At 37.7% G+C, this 19,405-nt stretch overlaps 1 protein-coding gene and 1 long non-coding RNA gene across 2 annotated transcripts in view; one reads left to right on the top strand and one right to left on the bottom strand.

Moving 5' to 3' along the window:
• Positions 1-3,589, top strand: part of LOC149227713 (uncharacterized) — a 336,709-nt gene extending 333,120 nt beyond the window's left edge. Inside the window, exon 4 of the long non-coding RNA XR_016247816.1 lies at positions 3,544-3,589. This is a non-coding gene — a long non-coding RNA (uncharacterized LOC149227713). The remainder of the gene's footprint in view (positions 1-3,543) is intronic.
• The window catches only part of LOC149227712 (uncharacterized), a 340,223-nt gene extending 333,223 nt beyond the window's left edge, over positions 1-7,000 (bottom strand). The window contains exons 1-6 of the mRNA XM_089377893.1: positions 6,314-7,000; positions 4,863-5,080; positions 1,199-1,304; positions 984-1,085; positions 686-745; positions 427-505 (exon numbers count right to left, since the gene is read on the bottom strand). Coding sequence (XP_089234019.1) covers positions 427-505; positions 686-745; positions 984-1,085; positions 1,199-1,304; positions 4,863-5,080; positions 6,314-6,487 — 739 coding nt within the window. The 5' untranslated portion in view covers positions 6,488-7,000. The remainder of the gene's footprint in view (positions 1-426; positions 506-685; positions 746-983; positions 1,086-1,198; positions 1,305-4,862; positions 5,081-6,313) is intronic.
• Positions 7,001-19,405: the final 12,405 nt, after the last annotated feature.

Raw genomic sequence — 19,405 nt, 5'->3', positions numbered from 1 at the left:
TGCAATGAAAATCTTATTATCAATTGTCTTTAGTCAAGAAACACTGTGAGAGAGCTGGGGTATTAGATTTTTTGACAGGAAATCGAAAGTTGAGATTGGTTCATACTAACATACAAAGTGATGTACCTGCATCATTGCTTTGTTTTGCTTCTCCATGTTGTTAGATCTGAGAATTTGGATCATTCTCATCAGCATAGGCTAGATTTGCTTAGGTCATGTATTTTCAGGTGCTGTTTTGGTGCTCCCACATTGTATTTTCACTGATGTACTTAGCAGTCCCATTGATTTATTTGTGGTAATTTGTTGCGCATTAATAAAATTATCTCGTCTTATCTCATTGTTTCTTTCCAACTTTTATGGTTTTAATTAAGAAGTTATGCTTCAGAGTGAGGAAATGTCACAGGCTGTGAGGAAGATTATATTTACCTTCTTCAGTGGTTGAAATCCTTTGTACAGAGCAATTTGTCTTGATCTTACAACCTCTTTTCCCAAGCTCGTCGATGACCTGCTATTATCATCAATTTCTTTTAATTCCAGCTACAAAATATTGTTGTGAACTTGCGAAAAATTACGTCTTAGTCAAGTTCATTTTATCTGTATTACTGGATTATAAGATTTCATTTTGATTAAATCTCAAGCAAAACAGGTGTGTTAACAAAGTGTTTGGCCTGGAGTTTCACTGCACCTTCTTGACGTAAGTATGAGAGCGGCCCTTAACTGTCAGCCATTGTGGTCGGTTAAATATCTGCAATTCAGCGCAAACTAAAACAGCTTAAGGGCGTTGTGTCCTAAATAACGCTTTTTCTTTTATATAATTCTTCCATTTTAAGAAAATTTATAGTACGGACAACATCATAACCTTTGAAGGTTGTCGAAGGTAAGAAAATAATAGTCAATACAATTCTATCTCGTGCTATTGCATTCGAAGGTGCATGATATACTCTAATCGAATCGATTGAAGTTTGATCACTTTGGAATATTACCTGGAGTAGGTAATGATTGAGGCAGAAGGAAAGAACGGAAATGGCTGAAAAATCCATAACCTTGTTCGAAGAACAGGACCAGATTGATGCACACATAGGAATCTGCAGAGGGTTATCACTCATAAATCATTGCAGATTCCTCATGCTAAACTTTTTATCTACAAATATTAGCGAAATAGATAAATAAAAAGAACCTTCGTACAAGATGTATTTACCAAGTAGCAATTTTGAAACTGTCGTGAATAGCCATGCGATTGAATGAAATGTCCCAATGTTTGACTGATGTCAATCTCGGGATTATTCTCAACGTTCTCCAGATAGCTGTAAGTTGCATTTCAAAATTCAGTTAGAGCATTCAGGAAATACAATGACGTAAAATTGAATGTAAAAATAATCGTGTAGAATTGCACATGACTTAAAGACGCTGACATCCTTAACATCGATGTGCTTGAAACAAACAGAGAAGGAACCGTTGCTAAAACGTGGAACTTTGTTAGTCTGTTAATATTTAATTCTAGATCAAAGCAAAGAATAAAACTATAAAGTCAAAAAGGGTTATTGAGATTTCATTAAAGTTCACCACTTTCATAGAAAGATCAAAGAAGTTATAGCACCAGATTGAGTAAAACAATCAATGCGTGGAATATCGATATAGGATATGCTATAACCAAACTGTACCATCCACAAATGTATCTGAAACCTGAGAGGTGGGGTTAGTGTATCTGATATATCAGAGCTGAGCTAGCACAATCATCTATTTGAAGGAGAAAATAAGAAAAACTGTTTGTATTTGTAGAGCTTGAGCAGGTAAGCTCAGCGAAATCAATGTCATAAGCCCTTGTGGGGGTGTCTCTAATGTACATGCCTCTTGGCAGGTAAAACACCTTTAATCTCCATTAGTTCAAATTAAGCAATTCAAAGTCAGTTAACTTTTAGATTGTTTTCCTTTTTCATTCACCTCTCCGTTTTGTTAATTTTTTTGTTTAAACCAAGCGGTGACTTCTTCCCTTATCCTAAGCCTTATATTCTTAGCTAAGCATCATTTTCCACTCTCTATAATAGTTTAGAAACACTAATATCCAAGGGTTATCCATCGGGTCCACAGATAAAATCGTAAAACCCCTAAGTTGTTTGGTTACCCTAGGTGCTTTAGACAAATCGAGTAGCTTTTCCTGGACAGAGTGGGTTAGTTCCCTATCTTGACCAAACGCTTTGTCTATGCTATTCACATTAGTCAGTGAACAAACACTTTTCGCATTTTCAGGTTCTTTGTCAAGACATTGCTTCAGTTCTTTGACTCTCCTTTGACTTTGAATGTTTGAGTTGGTTTTTTTTACTTCCTTTTGATTTCGAACTTGATTAAACATCCTTGCAGCATGATACAGATCCAGTATACTGAATTTGATTCTAACCCATTACAAAGCCCTCAGGATTGGGTGAAGTTCCACTGTGCACTGCCTTTATATCTTTCGGATACAGAACATTCTGATCATAGTTGCCTGATCCATCATTCCTAGACCTGTACCTGAATCCAAATCATCAAGGAATCAGGGAATTGGTGATACAGACCCACTTTCTAGGATTAGGTGAATTTTGTTGAGGGATCCATTTCCAGTTATAAGTTCTGGATACCGTCATTTAGGATTTGGATCCTAAGTTAGAAACATGTTCAAATGTCAGGGGAAATGGTGCAAAATCCTCAGACTTTAAAATGATGAATCTCCTCCAATAATATGAGCAATGCACAGACCCTTGTTCCATTACAGAAATATCCTTGCATGTTTGACATTTACACATGAGATGTGAACCTTCATCAACCTGTTAAGAGACAATGCTCTTTAATAGTTCAACTAATCTAAGTGACTTTTTTCCAAGGGACTCTAAATTTTTTGAATTCCTAAAATGTTACAATCTGTAGCCAAAACTCAGGGATTTTAGTGTTGAATTTATGAAATCTACAATCTGTTTTAGTTTCAATTGCAATGATTCCTTATAAAAAATTAAATTAGCATCTTACATAACAGGTTCAGTCAAACAAGATCATTATATTGTTCATTATTTTGCACAACTTCAATTCCTCATAAAGCTCATTGCTCTGGGCCAATAATTCACGTCACTCTACTTTGTACGAGACATTCAATTTGAAGTGCATTCTTTGAGTTCTTTTACCATAACTTCAGCCTATAGGTTCTACTATGCTTTTTATGGAAGGCCTAAAAATTAAACAACCCTCTTGTTAGGTGCTGCAGGAATAAATATTTTACAATGTCTTATCTTATAAATCTGAGCGCACAAATTAATGATATTAGCAATAATTCAATGTCCAGGAAGATAAGCAACAACCGAAGGTACAGATGACTATACAACAATTCAATGTGATTTCAATATTCAATTCATAAAATTACATGTATGAATTTATGATGTTATGAATCATTTGGGAATCTATGATTGAAAAAAATTTAAACTGTCAAATTAGAATTTTAAATATCTATTTATAAAATAATTAGGGTTAGTGTTCCTAATCCCGGGTTCCTAATTTCAAGATGACTTCTGTATGCAGACCGAATTCTTCAACGGATTCCGATCAGACCTACCGTTTGTGTAAACTTCTAATCAATTCTCCCAAAAAGAAATCAGTTCAGACTAAACCCGCATGTCTATTATTTACAATTTCTTGGACTTATTTCAAAATCATGTATACTAACCATCTAATTATAAGTGCCAACTTATGTTGCGGGGAACTGATGACTATTTTTCCATTTTGCAATGTAATATATTCTTCTCTTGTATGGTATTTATAAAAGAACACCAAGGTAAAGCTACGTGGCTTCATTTGGATGATTTATTCATCATGTACTAAGCTTCTAATTACAGGTCCCGAGTTCTTATCTGGTCAGGAAAATATGACTATTTTCAAGGCCAAGCATCTTTATCTCAATATTTGAAATTATAGAAAACGAACACTCGATCAATCATGGAGGGTTTTTTGCTATTTCACAATTGAATATCTTCTTTACTTGACTGGTATGTCCAGAAACACATCAGAGTAAAGCTACGTGTTTTCCAGCTTGATTATTTGCTTCTCTGTTCTAAACACCACCATAAACAGAAAGATAAACTTGTCTATCTTGTGGACATTTCGACTGCAATGAAATGCTAAGAGGGTAAATTTGATATACAAATTACTTGTACCTTAACCTAACCGATAAGGTGATATTTTGTGAGTCTGTGACAAAGTAATTTGAATTATGCATTGCACCACAATGCACCAGATAGGATGCTGAGGCCTTTTCAATTGTTCACACTGATACTCAGTTGTATTAAGTGCATTAAAAGCTTATCTCAGCAACTAAAAGGGTTTCCTCACACTGGTTGACTGATTTTGGGGTACCTTGGAAGATTTGAGTATGTTCCACGAATAGATGAATGCTGATGCTACGAGGTCACACCACTATTCTTCCCTTCACTAGCCTTATAAATTATGACATATATCAGAATATATGGTATTTAATAATCATGCTGTGAAAATAGGTTATCAAATCTATTGTTTGAAGATGAGGCTTAACAGATTTTTGTACAAACAGTGAAGAAGATGCATTATATTTTATCTGCCAAGGTTAAATGGTGCTATTTCTGGTACTGACAACCTTGATAAAGAGTCTTATTTTGCTCAAATATACAAATGACAATGACTAACAATCACCAGCTTTTAAAGTTCACTAATACCATGTAATACTTATGGAATTAACAATAATTCAAAACAAGTCAGCAAAACTTGAAAGATACAGATTTAGGAGGCAAAAGTAGCCAGAATATTGCACTGTCTGGCATGCATCGTGGTTAGAAAAATGAGAATATATAAGGATCTGATGAGCATACTCTACAACATGTTGCTTGAACTTTAGTATTTCATAGAGCATCTGCCAGAAGAAGGGGTTCAGAACATTTGTTTTCTGGGCAAATAATCCAGCCAAGCCATTGCTGCTGGCCCATTCATATCCCTTGCCATTGTCCAGACTCACAGAGAATGACATATCGGATAACTCCAAATCCACTCCAAGCTCCTCGAAGAATCTCATCGTGTTCGAATACGTAACCTACATTGCCAAAATAATTTCAATAACAATAATAAATTAGTAACTCAAGGCATCCCTTGCCTGGGAAACGTAGAATAATGTCAAGTTTCGGGACTCTTTTCCGTCATTTTTTTTCCCGATGAGAGAAGATAATATTTTTCAATATTCTATTAGTTGAAAAAAATGTTATCATCATTTTAGTAATCATATGAGAGAAGAGGTCCAAATAAGTTTCTGGACTCTTTCCCTTAAATAAAAAGAAGACATCATTTTCATTATTTCATTGATCAATCGAAGAATAGATGATGTTTTTTTTATTCCATGAATCAACTAGAAAATATATATTTTTTCATGAAGGTCTGGATTCTATTCCTTACATTTTCGAAAAAATATTTTCGTTATTTGATAGATCAGCACTTTTTTCTAAAACGAATATAATATTTTCATAAATTGATAAATCAACGGGAACAAGTATCTTCATGGTGGCTAAATACACACCTTCCCCCAAAAATAGTATTTTGATTATTTCGTTAATCAATGGGAGGAAAGACAATTTATATTTCTTTTATCGATGGAAGAAAAATAACATTTTCAGGAAGGTATGGGCTCTATTTCTTGGTACATTGTTCCGAGAAATAGAATATAATATTTTCATTATTCAAACATAACATTGTTTTTATGCCTGAGCTTATGGCTGATTCGGGGAATCAGCGATGTACAAAAGGATGCCCGTTTTTATATAATCGACGGAAGAAAAGGTAACATTTTCATAATCATTTCTTTGGAGAATGGAAGTTTATTTGATTGCAGACCATGAACCGACCTTTTTTCCCAGAAAATAAGATAATATTTTCATTATTTAATGAATAAACGGAAGAAACATGGTACTGTTATGAAAGCCTGGACTCCATCCCTTACGTACATTATTTCCGAGAAAAGAAGGTGTTTTCATTGTTTCATAAGTCAACAGGAGAAAAGATGATATTTTTTCCATTGGTGTTTCATTAATCAACTGGAGAATGGAAGCTTACACGATTGCAGGCCATGAATCAACATATTTTTTCTCAAAAGAGAAGATAATATTTGCACTGTATCATGAAACAGCAGGTTTCTTTCGAAAACAAAAGAGATATTTTCTTAATTTCATTTATCAACGGTAGAAAAGGTAACATTTACATTATTTATTTAATCGACGAGAGAAAAGATAACATTTTCATTATTATTTCATTCATCAAATGGAGATTGGAAGCTTACACGATTGCAGACCATGAATCCTAAGTCCATGTCAATTCCGTCCACAGAAAACGTGCGCGCATGGCCTCCGAGATAATTTTCTTTCTCGTACACAACCACATGGACTCCTGCTCGAGCTAAAGTGTAAGCAGCCACGAGTCCACTCACGCCCGCTCCAACCACCGCCACTCTCATTTTCCTTGGCAAGTCTTCTCCCTCTGATCTACTCTCCTGAGATTGCAATATCAAGATTCTTGATTCAACTTCAAGACTATTCTAATATTGCAAATATCAGTCTCCCTGCTTCTATAGCCACAAATTGCATGCCGTACTGGTTAGATAAGCTATCTACATTATTTGGATAGAGTGTCCTTCCTCGGTTACTGAGAGCATGCATTCTTTATATTATTGAGCTTTCCATGGAAGAAAAGCAAACTCTTTCAATCATTTTTTTTTCTTTACCGAAGACGTCTTTCCGAGACACTGTCTGTAGTGCTCAGATTTTGCTGCCAGGATTAAATTTTAGCGCTTTACGGTTTGGACGAGGCTGCAAATCCAAATCGAGATGGAAATAAAAAGGTACAGTATTTAGCACTATGGTTGTAGGTTGAAATGTGTTAAATACGTGCGTAGATTAGAACTTTAGACTCGCAGATAAATCATGTGTTTCAACTGAAAGGCTCTGCGCTGCAGCTTTTCTGTGAAAAGACGGCCTTCATCTCCGGTCAAGATAACACAACTCGTGGAGGAATCAACGCCATAAATGGAATGGGAACATGTCGTCCATGGAGACAATTACTTCCAATGTTTTTCTGTCCGGTTGCCCATCATGTTGTGTTGGCCATCCTTAACCTAACCCAAGGATACGTTCGAGTCATGTGAGGGTTTAGCGACAAAGTTCACAGTTGGGTTATGTGGGGTAGATTTAAAGAAAGAAAGAAAGAAAGTATTTTAAGGTCCACGAGGCTAAAGATAGCCTATGGGACAGATTGCTTGTTCACCTGCTTGATGTATTCAGCCCTTTTTCTTTGAAGCTTCACAATAAATGCTCCCAGCTTCTCGACAAAACCCTTGCTAAATAGATTATCCCCAGAGCTCGCTGTCAGCATATCTGCATAACTTTCCCTGTTGTTTTTGAAGGTCTCACATATAAATTTAAACTAGCAATTTCATCGAGAGGTGCAAAGAAACATGGAAAGATCAAGAAGCCAAGAACAGAAACACATGGTAAAAAGTTGAAGTGTCACCCGTGGCGAAATCCATATCATGATGAGACCTTCAGAACCATAATACCTTGCGAGCACTTGACAATGCCTTATGGAGAGGCACAACTCCCTTTCTTTCCAATCTCCCTTCCTCCCAAGAAGTTGCCGAAACTAAACTCTAAGGTAGTCTTTAAAAGATTTGAGACTTATTGAACCTCATTCTTTTAGTCTTGGTCGCTTATCGTACATAGCACTACGTTTTAGCCTTTGAAGCTGCATTGTTGACTATATAGTGGGCTTTGGGTTTAAATGGAAAATATTGATGGATTTTTCCTCTTCACGCAAAGTTTCATGCATTTCAATTAAAACGGCTTGAAATAACGCCGTAAGAGTACAAATTCACCGACAAAATAATTAAAGAATACCATAACAAACAGAGATGGAAAATATTGATGCATTTTGCCTCGTCACAGAAAGTTTCATGCATTTCCATTAAAATGGCTAGCAATAATGTTGTAAGAGTACAAATTAACATACATAAATCAATGAATTTTGTAAGAAGCATAAGCAGTGATCATAGAAGCCACAGTAACATTGTCGCCAAGCAAAAACTTCAAAAATTTGGTCGCATATCTCTCTTTATTCTAAAATCCAACGCCATTGTTGTTGCTCGGTTGCTCCATTCCTTCGCTGCTTACTTCTTGGTGAGGATTAGCTTTTGATGAGACAACGGAGAATGTTCTTGGGTACAGTCCCATTTGCGAAGAGTGACGTATTCGAAGTAGAAAGGTTGGCCACCAAAAATGTGACTGACATTTGTAGTCAAGCAAGACGACAAGTTCAAAACTCGTTTAGTGTAGTTTCTTACTCGACGAAGGAGGAAAAAAATTGAGGGATTCTAATTCGTTGTAGTGAACATTATTTGCATAGCAAAATCCCACACATAGAAATGCCTTCAGCATAATAATTTATTTTCTATTTTTTTCGTCTCAGCCCCACCGCTAATGTGGCAACTTTTACATTAAAGAAAAAGTGGCTCATGAATCCACTCCACTCCACACTGAATTGTCTTTGTGTTTAAGCTTCTAGCAACAATAATTAAATCTTTACAGGGACATTGAATTTCGAAGTGCTCTTTGTGAGTTTTCTCATCACCGTTGTCAGTTTTTTGGGCTTGTAAGGTAACGTGTGCACTATTTTTCTTTCGTTTTTTTGGCATTGTTTATTTTATCGTTCATTTAATTGATCACAAAAAATTGTAAAAAATTTTGGCATTTTGTGTAAGTGTGCTATTTTTGTGTCTGATTTTGCTATCTAGCGTTTTATTTCATAGCATTTGCCCAAGTATGGGCGTCTATTTGCTTTTTGTCAAGAAGTTTTTGTTTGTGTTTTTTTTTTAATTCATGTTTATCATGATATGTTATTTAATACGTATGCCATTAATGTAGGTCTTTATTGTATGAACAGCTGCATCCTTGGCACAAACTTGGCTTTTAATGGAAAACCAGTTGCTCTGTAAATTTTTTCACGATCCTATCTTTTTGTAGCAGAGTTGTTATTCTGGAGACACTAGGACATGTGGAAAATCAACTTCTCTGGAAATTTATCAAGATTCTTGCTTTTCGTAGCAGAGTTGTTATTCTGGAGATGCTAGGACATGTATTGATCACATTATCATTGCCTCTTGATAGAAATTTGACTCTATTTTGAGAATTTTCCAAATCCATTTCTTTACTCTATTGTGGATTCCTTGTTGATAAAGCTAAGTTTTGATACTTGAGGACAATATTTTTCGCTTCTACTTGTTCCATGGTTTTCTTCGTATCAAGCCTTTCTTTATCCTTGCTCACCTGTTGTTGTGGCCAGCCCTAAGTGTTTTCATTTGAATGGTGCTTTTTGGATCTTAACCATAAATTCATTATCGACTGCATTTCAAAAGCTCGGTTTCTTCCATAGTATTCTTGCCTCCGTCGAGACCTGAATCGGTCGATTGTGGTTATTGAATATACATTTTAGGTTTTAAGATGATGTAATATGCGGGTGAAGAACAACTAGAAGATTACCTCTTCAAGATCTTTTTAGAATATGCTGTGGGAAAATCTAACCTACTTGCAATATATGCACAAAACGAGTTCATTCCCAATTCCAATTCCAATTCCACGATCAGAGTGGAATTTCAAACATGGACCATGGAAATCGATGGCAAAGAGATCAAACCACAAATATAGGGTCAAAGCATCACATAAAGTGTAACTACTACACAATTATTACCAAATACATTTACTACATTCATAGTGGGTTGTATCAAAGAAATCATAATTATAAGCATGGGGCTAACAATGATTTCAACATTCTTATAGTCGGTGGTGTCTATTTTATTGAATAATTTTATTGAGGATGTGGTTTTTGTGGTCTATTTCAGGAATAATTTCCCCGACATCTCTGATGAGCTTGAGTTTGTTAGATTGGTTGTCGACAACATGTCGAATTCGGCAAACATGCCCAATTTTATGACAAGTTGGCTTGAAAAATTGTAGAAGACCCTCTAGGATGTGTAGGAGCTTGTGGACGAATGCAATTGTGGGGACATTTCTTTTCACAAATTTATTCAATGCGATCGATTAGCTCGAAGAATCAAAGTCCTTACCAGTTTAAACTTCTGCTCGATCTTGACAGTGTATCGGTACGTCGTGCCAAGCGAGGAGATGTCCAAGAACTCCATCTCGTCCTGGATGTACCTGTGTAGGCAGTCGCGGTATTTGAGTACCAAATACCGCCAAAATCCTTGATACCCAACTTTGTGCAAAGGGTATGAAAAATATTGGTAAACTCTAGCACGTCTTGGTTCCTTCCTTGTCGCAGCGTGGTCCACTTTATGTATTTATCTTCATAGCTTCCAACAGGGTAGTACTGCTCCTTGATGGCATCCCAGAATGAATTCCAAGTGGGTGCGGCTGAAAAAAATGAGGTTGTACTTTCATCCTTCTGCTCGCAGTAGGTTTCCCACCAGTCCTTGACGTGGGGGGTGGCTTTGAGAAGTGCAAAAGTGATCTTTTCCCGACTCGAAAAAATCATAAGTAGAGAAATATCCTTCTAGCAGATTTAACCATTTATCTATGACATCCACATCTATTTAACCCTCCAATATGGGAATGTCAAAGTTAACTTGTACCTTAAAGGGTGTGGCGCTTCCAGAGTAGCCACTGGAAGTAGATGCGTCGCACCTGGGTAACCGCTGAAAGATCTGGGCAAAGTTGTCCATCATTGCGTTCCTTTGTTGCTCGAGGGCTTTTTCGAGCAAAGTTTTGATAGGATCTCCTACCCCTCCTATTTATTTTCATCCACCATGGGAGGCCGTCGAGATTTGCGACGCTGGTCTCGCAAAGGTTCGACCAGTTCAAGCCCAAATTCCTTATATCCTGACCTCGTTGAGGACATGCAAAGAAGAACAAAGAAAGAGCAGACCTCTCTGATACCACTAATTCGGATTTAAACAGGAATGCAACAACTTACAGATATAATCATATACACAGAGATGCAACAAAAAAACACTTCATTTCATTAATAGAAAAACATTGAACTATGCTTACAAACAGATTGGAAATAAGATAATTCTAGTGATGGTAGCTTATCTTTGAGAAGAGATGTGGCAGCTACATGCCTTTGAATTGAGTTACAATGAGGCTCAAGGGCTTTTTTAATATTGAACAATAAGAGAAAAACCTAAACAACCAAAACCCTAACTCGAGGTGATGTAACACGAAGAGTTTATGGGTCCCGTTGGGGTTAGTTGGGCAACCAATTTCCCGGGGTTGTAACTTGGTCATATTATCTCTGTTTGACGTGTATGATACCTTGTTGGAATGATCTCTTTGAGGACTACAACTGCTGACATGATTTCCATAGCAATCATTGATGAAATTTTTCCAAAAAATGTCGTTTAGGGCCTCAAAACGACCCTAGAAGTTCAAGACCCAAAAAACTGCGAAAAATAGTAAACTGTGCCACAATTAAGGAAACAAATGAAACTGACTAGTGGCTCTAGGTGGAATAAGCAGGTGGCCACCAATATCCATCTGGATCATGTGATTCAGGTAAGCCCTCATCGATATTAGTGGGTTCTTCGCTGTTCTCGATCCTAGAGAGGTGATGAGGTCCAACATTTAACCTCCCTGGCTTAACCATCACTTCAAAATCATACCCCTGGAAGAGAAGAAACCATCTACATATCTTCCCCCAGAACACAGCCTTATTGACTGGGTACTTCAATGCATAATGATTCGTATACATTTTAAAGTGTGCACCTAGAAGATAATGCTCGATTTTTTGTAGTGCATAACCATGACTAATCCTTCTCGTTTTGTGGTTGAATAGTTTCATTCTGCCTTATATAGTTTCCTACTTGCAAATGAAATCAGATGGTCAATATCTCCTTCACCTGTTTGAGTTAAAACAATTCCCAATGCTATAAAGGACACATCCACATGCACATGAAACTCTTTCTTCCAATCCGGGAATACTAGGATTGGCACAGTAACCATCTTCTCCTTAATAACATCCAAGCTCTTCTAGAAGTCATCATCCCAGCAAAATGTAGCATCCTTCTTCAATAAATTCTCCATTGGCACAGTGATCTGTGTGTATGCCTTTATAAACTTCCTGTAATACCCTATATGACCCAAAGTTGCGCGTAGCTATTTTACATTCCTGGGTGGATCCAAATTGATAATTACAACAATCTTGGCAGGGTATACCATCAATCCCTGCTTGCATACGACATGTCCCAACAATATTCCATAAGGTACATAGAAAATACATTTCTTCAACTTCAAGGAAATCCGATACTTCATGCACGTATCCAGCATTAGGCATAGATTAGAAACATGTTTCTTAACCAACCCGAAGACTATCCAATCATCAAAATAGACCTCCAAAAACTTGTGAATAAATTCTTTGAATGTTGCGACCACCACCCTTGATAATATTGTAGGGGCATTTTTAAGTCCAAAAGGCATAACTGTATATTGGAATGACCCCCACTCTGTAGCGAAGGTAGTCTTTCTTCTATCCTCCGGTGCAATCTTAATTTGTTGATATCCTGAAAATCCATCTGTGAACAAATAGGCTTTTTTAATATTGAACAATAAGAGAAAAACCTAAACAACCAAAACCCTAACTCGAGGTGATGTAACACGAAGAGTTTATGGGTCCCGTTGGGGTTAGTTGGGCAACCAATTTCCCGGGGTTGTAACTTGGTCATATTATCTCTGTTTGACGTGTATGATACCTTGTTGGAATGATCTCTTTGAGGACTACAACTGCTGACATGATTTCCATAGCAATCATTGATGAAATTTTTCCAAAAAATGTCGTTTAGGGCCTCAAAACGACCCTAGAAGTTCAAGACCCAAAAAACTGCGAAAAATAGTAAACTGTGCCACAATTAAGGAAACAAATGAAACTGACTAGTGGCTCTAGGTGGAATAAGCAGGTGGCCACCAATATCCATCTGGATCATGTGATTCAGGTAAGCCCTCATCGATATTAGTGGGTTCTTCGCTGTTCTCGATCCTAGAGAGGTGATGAGGTCCAACATTTAATCTCCCTGGCTTAACCATCACTTCAAAATCATACCCCTGGAAGAGAAGAAACCATCTACATATCTTCCCCCAGAACACAGCCTTATTGACTGGGTACTTCAATGCATAATGATTCGTATACATTTTAAAGTGTGCACCTAGAAGATAATGCTCGATTTTTTGTAGTGCATAACCATGACTAATCCTTCTCGTTTTGTGGTTGAATAGTTTCATTCTGCCTTATACAGTTTCCTACTTGCAAATGAAATCAAATGGTCAATATCTCCTTCACCTGTTTGAGTTAAAACAATTCCCAATGCTATAAAGGACACATCCACATGCACATGAAACTCTTTCTTCCAATCCGGGAATACTAGGATTGGCACAGTAACCATCTTCTCCTTAATAACATCCAAGCTCTTCTAGAAGTCATCATCCCAGCAAAATGTAGCATCCTTCTTCAATAAATTCTCCATTTGGCACAGTGATCTGTGTGTATGCTTTTATAAACTTCCTGTAATACCCTATATGACCCAAAGTTGCGCGTAGCTATTTTACATTCCTGGGTGGATCCAAATTGATAATTACAACAATCTTGGCAGAGTATACCATCAATCCCTGCTTGCATACGACATGTCCCAACAATATTCCATAAGGTACATAGAAAATACATTTCTTCAACTTCAAGGAAATCCGATACTTCATGCACGTATCCAGCATTAGGCATAGATTAGAAACATGTTTCTTAACCAACCTGAAGACTATCCAATCATCAAAATAGACCTCCAAAAACTTGTGAATAAATTCTTTGAATGTTGCGACTACCACCCTTGAAAATATTGTAGGGGCATTTTTAAGTCCAAAAGGCATAACTGTATATTGGAATGACCCCCACTCTGTAGCGAAGGTAGTCTTTCTTCTATCCTCCGGTGCAATCTTAATTTGGTGATATCCTGAAAATCCATCTGTGAACGAATAGGCCTCTTGTCCACCAACATTTTCTAGAACTTCATCTGTAAAAGGCGTAGGAAAGGGGTCATGCATGCATGCATCATTTAACTTCCGCAGATCTACATAGATCCTTATATCACCCTTTGTTTTCTTTTCCTAGACCACCATCAGACTAACCCATTCCAACTCTTCCAATGGCTCAATTATACCTGCCACGAACATCTTATCCAACTCTTCTCGTACCTTTTCCTTGTACTTGGGGTTAAGTCAATATGGGTGCTACTTAATTGGTTTCACGTCTGGTTTTAAATTGATCTTCATCACATCCAAATCACCTACTATGCCCTTCAATTCAGAGAGTTTTGTTGGAAATAAGTCCTAATATTCATGTAGTAATTCAACAACCTTGCGTACCATTTCTTCATCCCAATAGTCACCAATGTGCATGAACTTTTGTTCTGCTTTCGAACCACTATTTACTTGTTTTGTCTTTACCGGTTGTGATATATCAGGGATCTTTGCATCAAGTCCTGCAACTTTGTGCAGTCCTTCGGACTCAGGAATGTTTATATTTCGTGGATCCTCATCGCCTTCTTCTAGCATTCCAGCGCATGTTGTAACTGTGTGCTCCAGTCAGGTTGCATCCAAGTTATAGGTTCTATTGGTGTTCGGAAGATCGTTGCCTTAATCGCCTGAAGCGCCCCATCAATGCATTCAAACCCGTCTTCAAAGCTGAATGTAAGCAGAAAAATCTCCTTCATTTCATCCCAATCAGTAGTCCCGTGTCGCAGCTCCATCTCCAAATACCAGTTTGTTGGTATAACATCTAAGGTATGAATAAAGATATGTACCCACTCTAGTTGAGGTACCTCACCCCAAGCCTTAGTCCATCGAGCCAGATGTTCGCGTGGGTCATCCTTACCTGTGTACTTTTCACTGAGCCATGTTGTTGCAGAGCCAAATCTTAATCTCATCAATCTACGATATTCCTTCCAATCAAAAATATTATCCTTGTGGGTTCCCCACCATCTTGTAGGCGTAGCTCTTAAAGCCAAATCTAGAGCCTGGAACCTATGCTCCTTTGGTACGTCTCTTTCAAAATGGTTAAGGAAAGTATTGACATCATCTAGCCCATCATAATAAGGTAATTTACACACCTCAGTTGATATACAATGCAGAGACTTTGTAAGCCTATTGCATCGTAGTGTAGAGACCTCATGCAACCGATTTTGCCAATTTTCTAATTCTTCATCTGAGTCTGATTGGCATGAACTATCCTTTTCCCAACTAATACATCCATCTGCAGTGGGATTAATCCAATCTTTGTCTCGCACAGTGAGCTTATATATGTGATTAATGTCTTTGTCGTCATAGTCATCATGGACTAGCTCTGTGTATCGCGCAACTTCAGCTGGGTCCAATGGAATAACCACTCTAAGTCCGTTATTTTCAAACACCATGCTTCGCTTCTTCAAATTAATAATAGCATTCATTTCGAAAGCCCAAGAAATATTGAGCAATGATGGGTATGGATCACTGTTATTTACTATTTAAATATCTTCAAAATCTGTGAGCACATTGGCTCCTTCAATATCTATAGTCACTCCATGCAGGCAACCCATCATAATTATCTTCTATTGGTTTGCCATGCGCAGTTGGATTGGTGACCACTACAACTTAGGTTTCCCCATATGTTCCCAAGTCTGCTTTGGCAATACTAGAATTATTTGGTTCATATCAAAATCGTCAATTTGTGATGTCAACCACATTTCCCTACCAATCCTTTTCTTGCTTCGGTTCACCTTATTTACTGCGCACTCTTCTGGGAGAGGCTTGTCCTTCCTTGCATAGTTATCTATTAGTTCTTGGAGTCCTTCAACTGCCTTCTAGTCCCTCAACAACTTCATGCGTATCTATAGAAACGACTTCAACACTATGGGGTTAGATTTCTCCGTCGCAGTACTTTCTTTAGATTTCTCTCTTCGAGGGACTATTGGTATCTCAGTTTTAGACATAGAAGCACTTGGATCCATAAAAGTTTTCCATGCCTACATAAATGTCTCCTTTTCTCTGTGTAAGTCAAATCCAACATTATTTTCACCAGCCTTGTGAACCCATGTATCTGATACTGGTTGATTTCCATTTACCTTATCTCCACTAGTGGTTATACCACTTCACGTGAATATATTGACACTAGGATTGTCTTCGTGCAGCTCGGATCTCATCATTTGAATGTTCTGTGTTCGTTGTTGGTTTTCTTTTCTTGCATCTTTGCTATTAATATAGGAAGATTTTCTATAACATGGTCAAACTACTTACAATATTGCCAAGAAGGATGAGTTGGGTTTTGATAGTCACGTGCAAAATGTCCGGGTTCTCCACAGTTGTGGCAGATGATCTGGCCTCGACCTCTTCTAGCGCCTCCTTGTCCTCTTCCATGTCCCTAGAATCCTCCGCGAGCAGTAGGTGAGCCTTAATCGTTCTGCGCATGGGTTTCAACCTCCATCCTATACATCAAGGTTCTATCTATCATCAAACCATAGCTTCAACAATCTCTTTCATTATGGCCAACCGATTTACAAAAATTGCAAAAGAGTTGCTTTGGTGACTGCACAAACTTTTGTATTATATAGCGATTGTATGTCATATGCATTCCTGGTACTTGGAAGATACAACACTAGACGCTTGAACGAACACTTGATCTAATAGGAGACTTTGGTTTCAACGGGTTGGGACCTCCCGAAGCTATATGATCTCGGTATATAGGGCACTAATCCTTATAATGGCCCATAGCCTTGCACTTCGTGCACCAAACTTCAAGGCATAGTCCCGACTAAACCTCCTTTCCCTTCTTCATACCATGTAATTCCATATGCAGGCTTGCTAACTGTGACTTGATCTATTGGACTCCAATATTCATATCCTGGATCGATGAAGCCTCCAGTTTAATTGCAATATCTAATGCTTTGGGCTGAGATCCGATCTTCTGTTGAGACAAAGGCAGTCTTAAATGTGGTAATAGCGAAGCTATGTACCATTCCTTATGTTGTTCATCTAAAATTTGAAGATTATCTTGTCTCAGTAAGCACTTCAACCTCTGATCCATATCCCACGCGGACTCGTTAGCTGTCTTCTTGATCTCCTTTATTTCAGTGACACACTAAGCTTTTGATTTCAGCTTTCTAAATTATGTGTTCATCGCAGTGTTTGTCTCAGCCAATGTAGCATTTGGGTTGGTTGTACTATATTTGATATACCATGCAAGTGATTTATCCTGTAGCACTGTAACCAGTTGCACTTTCTTTATGTCATTATCATTGATCTGCTGCGCATTCCACATAGCTTTGGCTACGAACCAAAACTAATCAGGGTCCTCTGATCCCTGACCCTTGAATATAGGCATTTTCACTATATTCGCCATACTAAAGAATGAAGGTGGAGTTGGAGGCAGAGGTGTAGGTGTATGAGGTGGTGATGAAAGTGGAGATGGATGGATGTTGGGAATAATACTTAGGAAGGGGGGTGAATCAATGTTATCAAATGATCCAGGAGGATCTCGAGACACTAAGAGGATGGATAAGGCGCGAAATTCAAAATTGCAGAAAGGAGAATTTGGTGGCATCAGTTGAGAGGACTCATCTTCCTTATCGCAGAGGCACGAACAGTTCGTCAATCTGAGCTCGTATGCAAAAGATAATGCTCTTCAAAGATTGGTATGGCAGGAGAAAAATGGAGGCCCACAATGCGTCACATGGCATCCCAGTCAGCACGTGGGACCCACATGGCAGCGTGACACATGGCATCCCTCTAGTAACTTCCTAAACCCACACAAGCAACAAAAATCATTGAAAGAGTTAAAAATTATATAAACAATAAAACCAAAAATCATAAATCCCAAAAAACTATATATTAACTAAAGTGGAAAAAAAGGTTAATATATATATATATATAAATCAAACTATATAACAAAATTATTTTATTATATTAAAATAGCACAACCAAACTCCAACATGACATTCCCGTGGAGGGTTGTTAAAAGGGATGAACATATAATATATAAACCATATATATCCATAATCGTTGAACGTACATGGTGGAATGATGTTATATGATATATAGTTAAACCAAACAATATGGTGGAATATGGTTATAAACCATATATATATCACAACCAACGTATAATGAATATGGTGCACAACCCAACCCATATAGTGGGCCGTTGAAACGGGCATGGCTTGGGTAGGCAGCCACGTGGTGGTCCCGCCACCCAAAGCCACCCACCATACTAAATGTGACATGTTAAAGCCACCCACGTACATCACGGATGATTGGAACAGCGCCAAACTTAGAAGGTCAATGCAATTCGTATATGTTGGTTGGGATGGGGATGGGTGCGGTCCCGTGAAGTACGGGCCCACTCCCCAACAATGATATAAAAATAAAATATATGTTATATACGGTTGGGATTTGGTTGGTTTCAAAACAAGTACATGGTAAAAATATATGTGTATGGTTATCACATACACATTTAAAAACCCCAAAGTTTTTAATCAGCGGGAGAACAAAGGTGGAGCGCAGAGGTAGAGCGGCCAGGCACAGAAACCGAGACAGAGGTAGTGGAACTTTGAGCATTCAGAAAACACTGATGGAACTATGCTTGGCTGAATTTTTGCAAAAGTGTAATTTTGGTCTAGTCTCAGAATTGGGCAAGTTTTATATCGATTTTGCACTTTTCGGCGACGAGAATTCGATGGTGGTGTCAGTTTCTACAACAGAGCTCTCCAATTTTTGGGCATTTTCCAGCATGGAGGTGTAATGCTCCATTTTTGTAACTGATGAATGTAATTTCTTTTGATGCCATTTTTAATGAATGAAGGCCTCTCCATTGATCGAGCAGAGCCCGGAGATGTAGTCTAGGAGAGACGAACTCCGTTATCAAGTTCTTGTCTTCTTGTCTTCTTATGCTCTTCTTCTTCTTTCTCTCACATGTGCACATTTAAAGTTTCTCTTGGGTTAAGCTACAAACTGTATATGTAATTCTTTTAATGCATCTATGAACAAAAGATAACCTGGATCATCAAATCAATAACTTTTTCATTTCATAATTAGATTTATATACGCTACTTCAGTGAAGGGAACCTGCGTGTGCATGCAGTTGTTCTTAAGGCAACTAATGTATATCCAGTGAACTTATGATTCAGTTAATTCATCGTTGATCTTTAATCAATGCATCAATACTTTGTTAACTGTTAAACAATGACCATGTGCAGTAATAACAGACTAAACCATCACACATAAGCAACACACATGAACACCAAGATTTAAGGTGGAAACCCAGTGCAGGAGAAAAACCACTTGCTATTGTCGTCTTTGTCTTC

Source organism: Pinus tabuliformis, chromosome J, assembly GCF_031772625.1.
Source record: "Pinus tabuliformis cultivar Carrire ecotype Pingquan chromosome J, CPIR1, whole genome shotgun sequence".
NCBI lineage: Eukaryota > Viridiplantae > Streptophyta > Pinopsida > Pinales > Pinaceae > Pinus > Pinus tabuliformis.
This window is presented reverse-complemented; position numbering and strand designations above follow the sequence as displayed.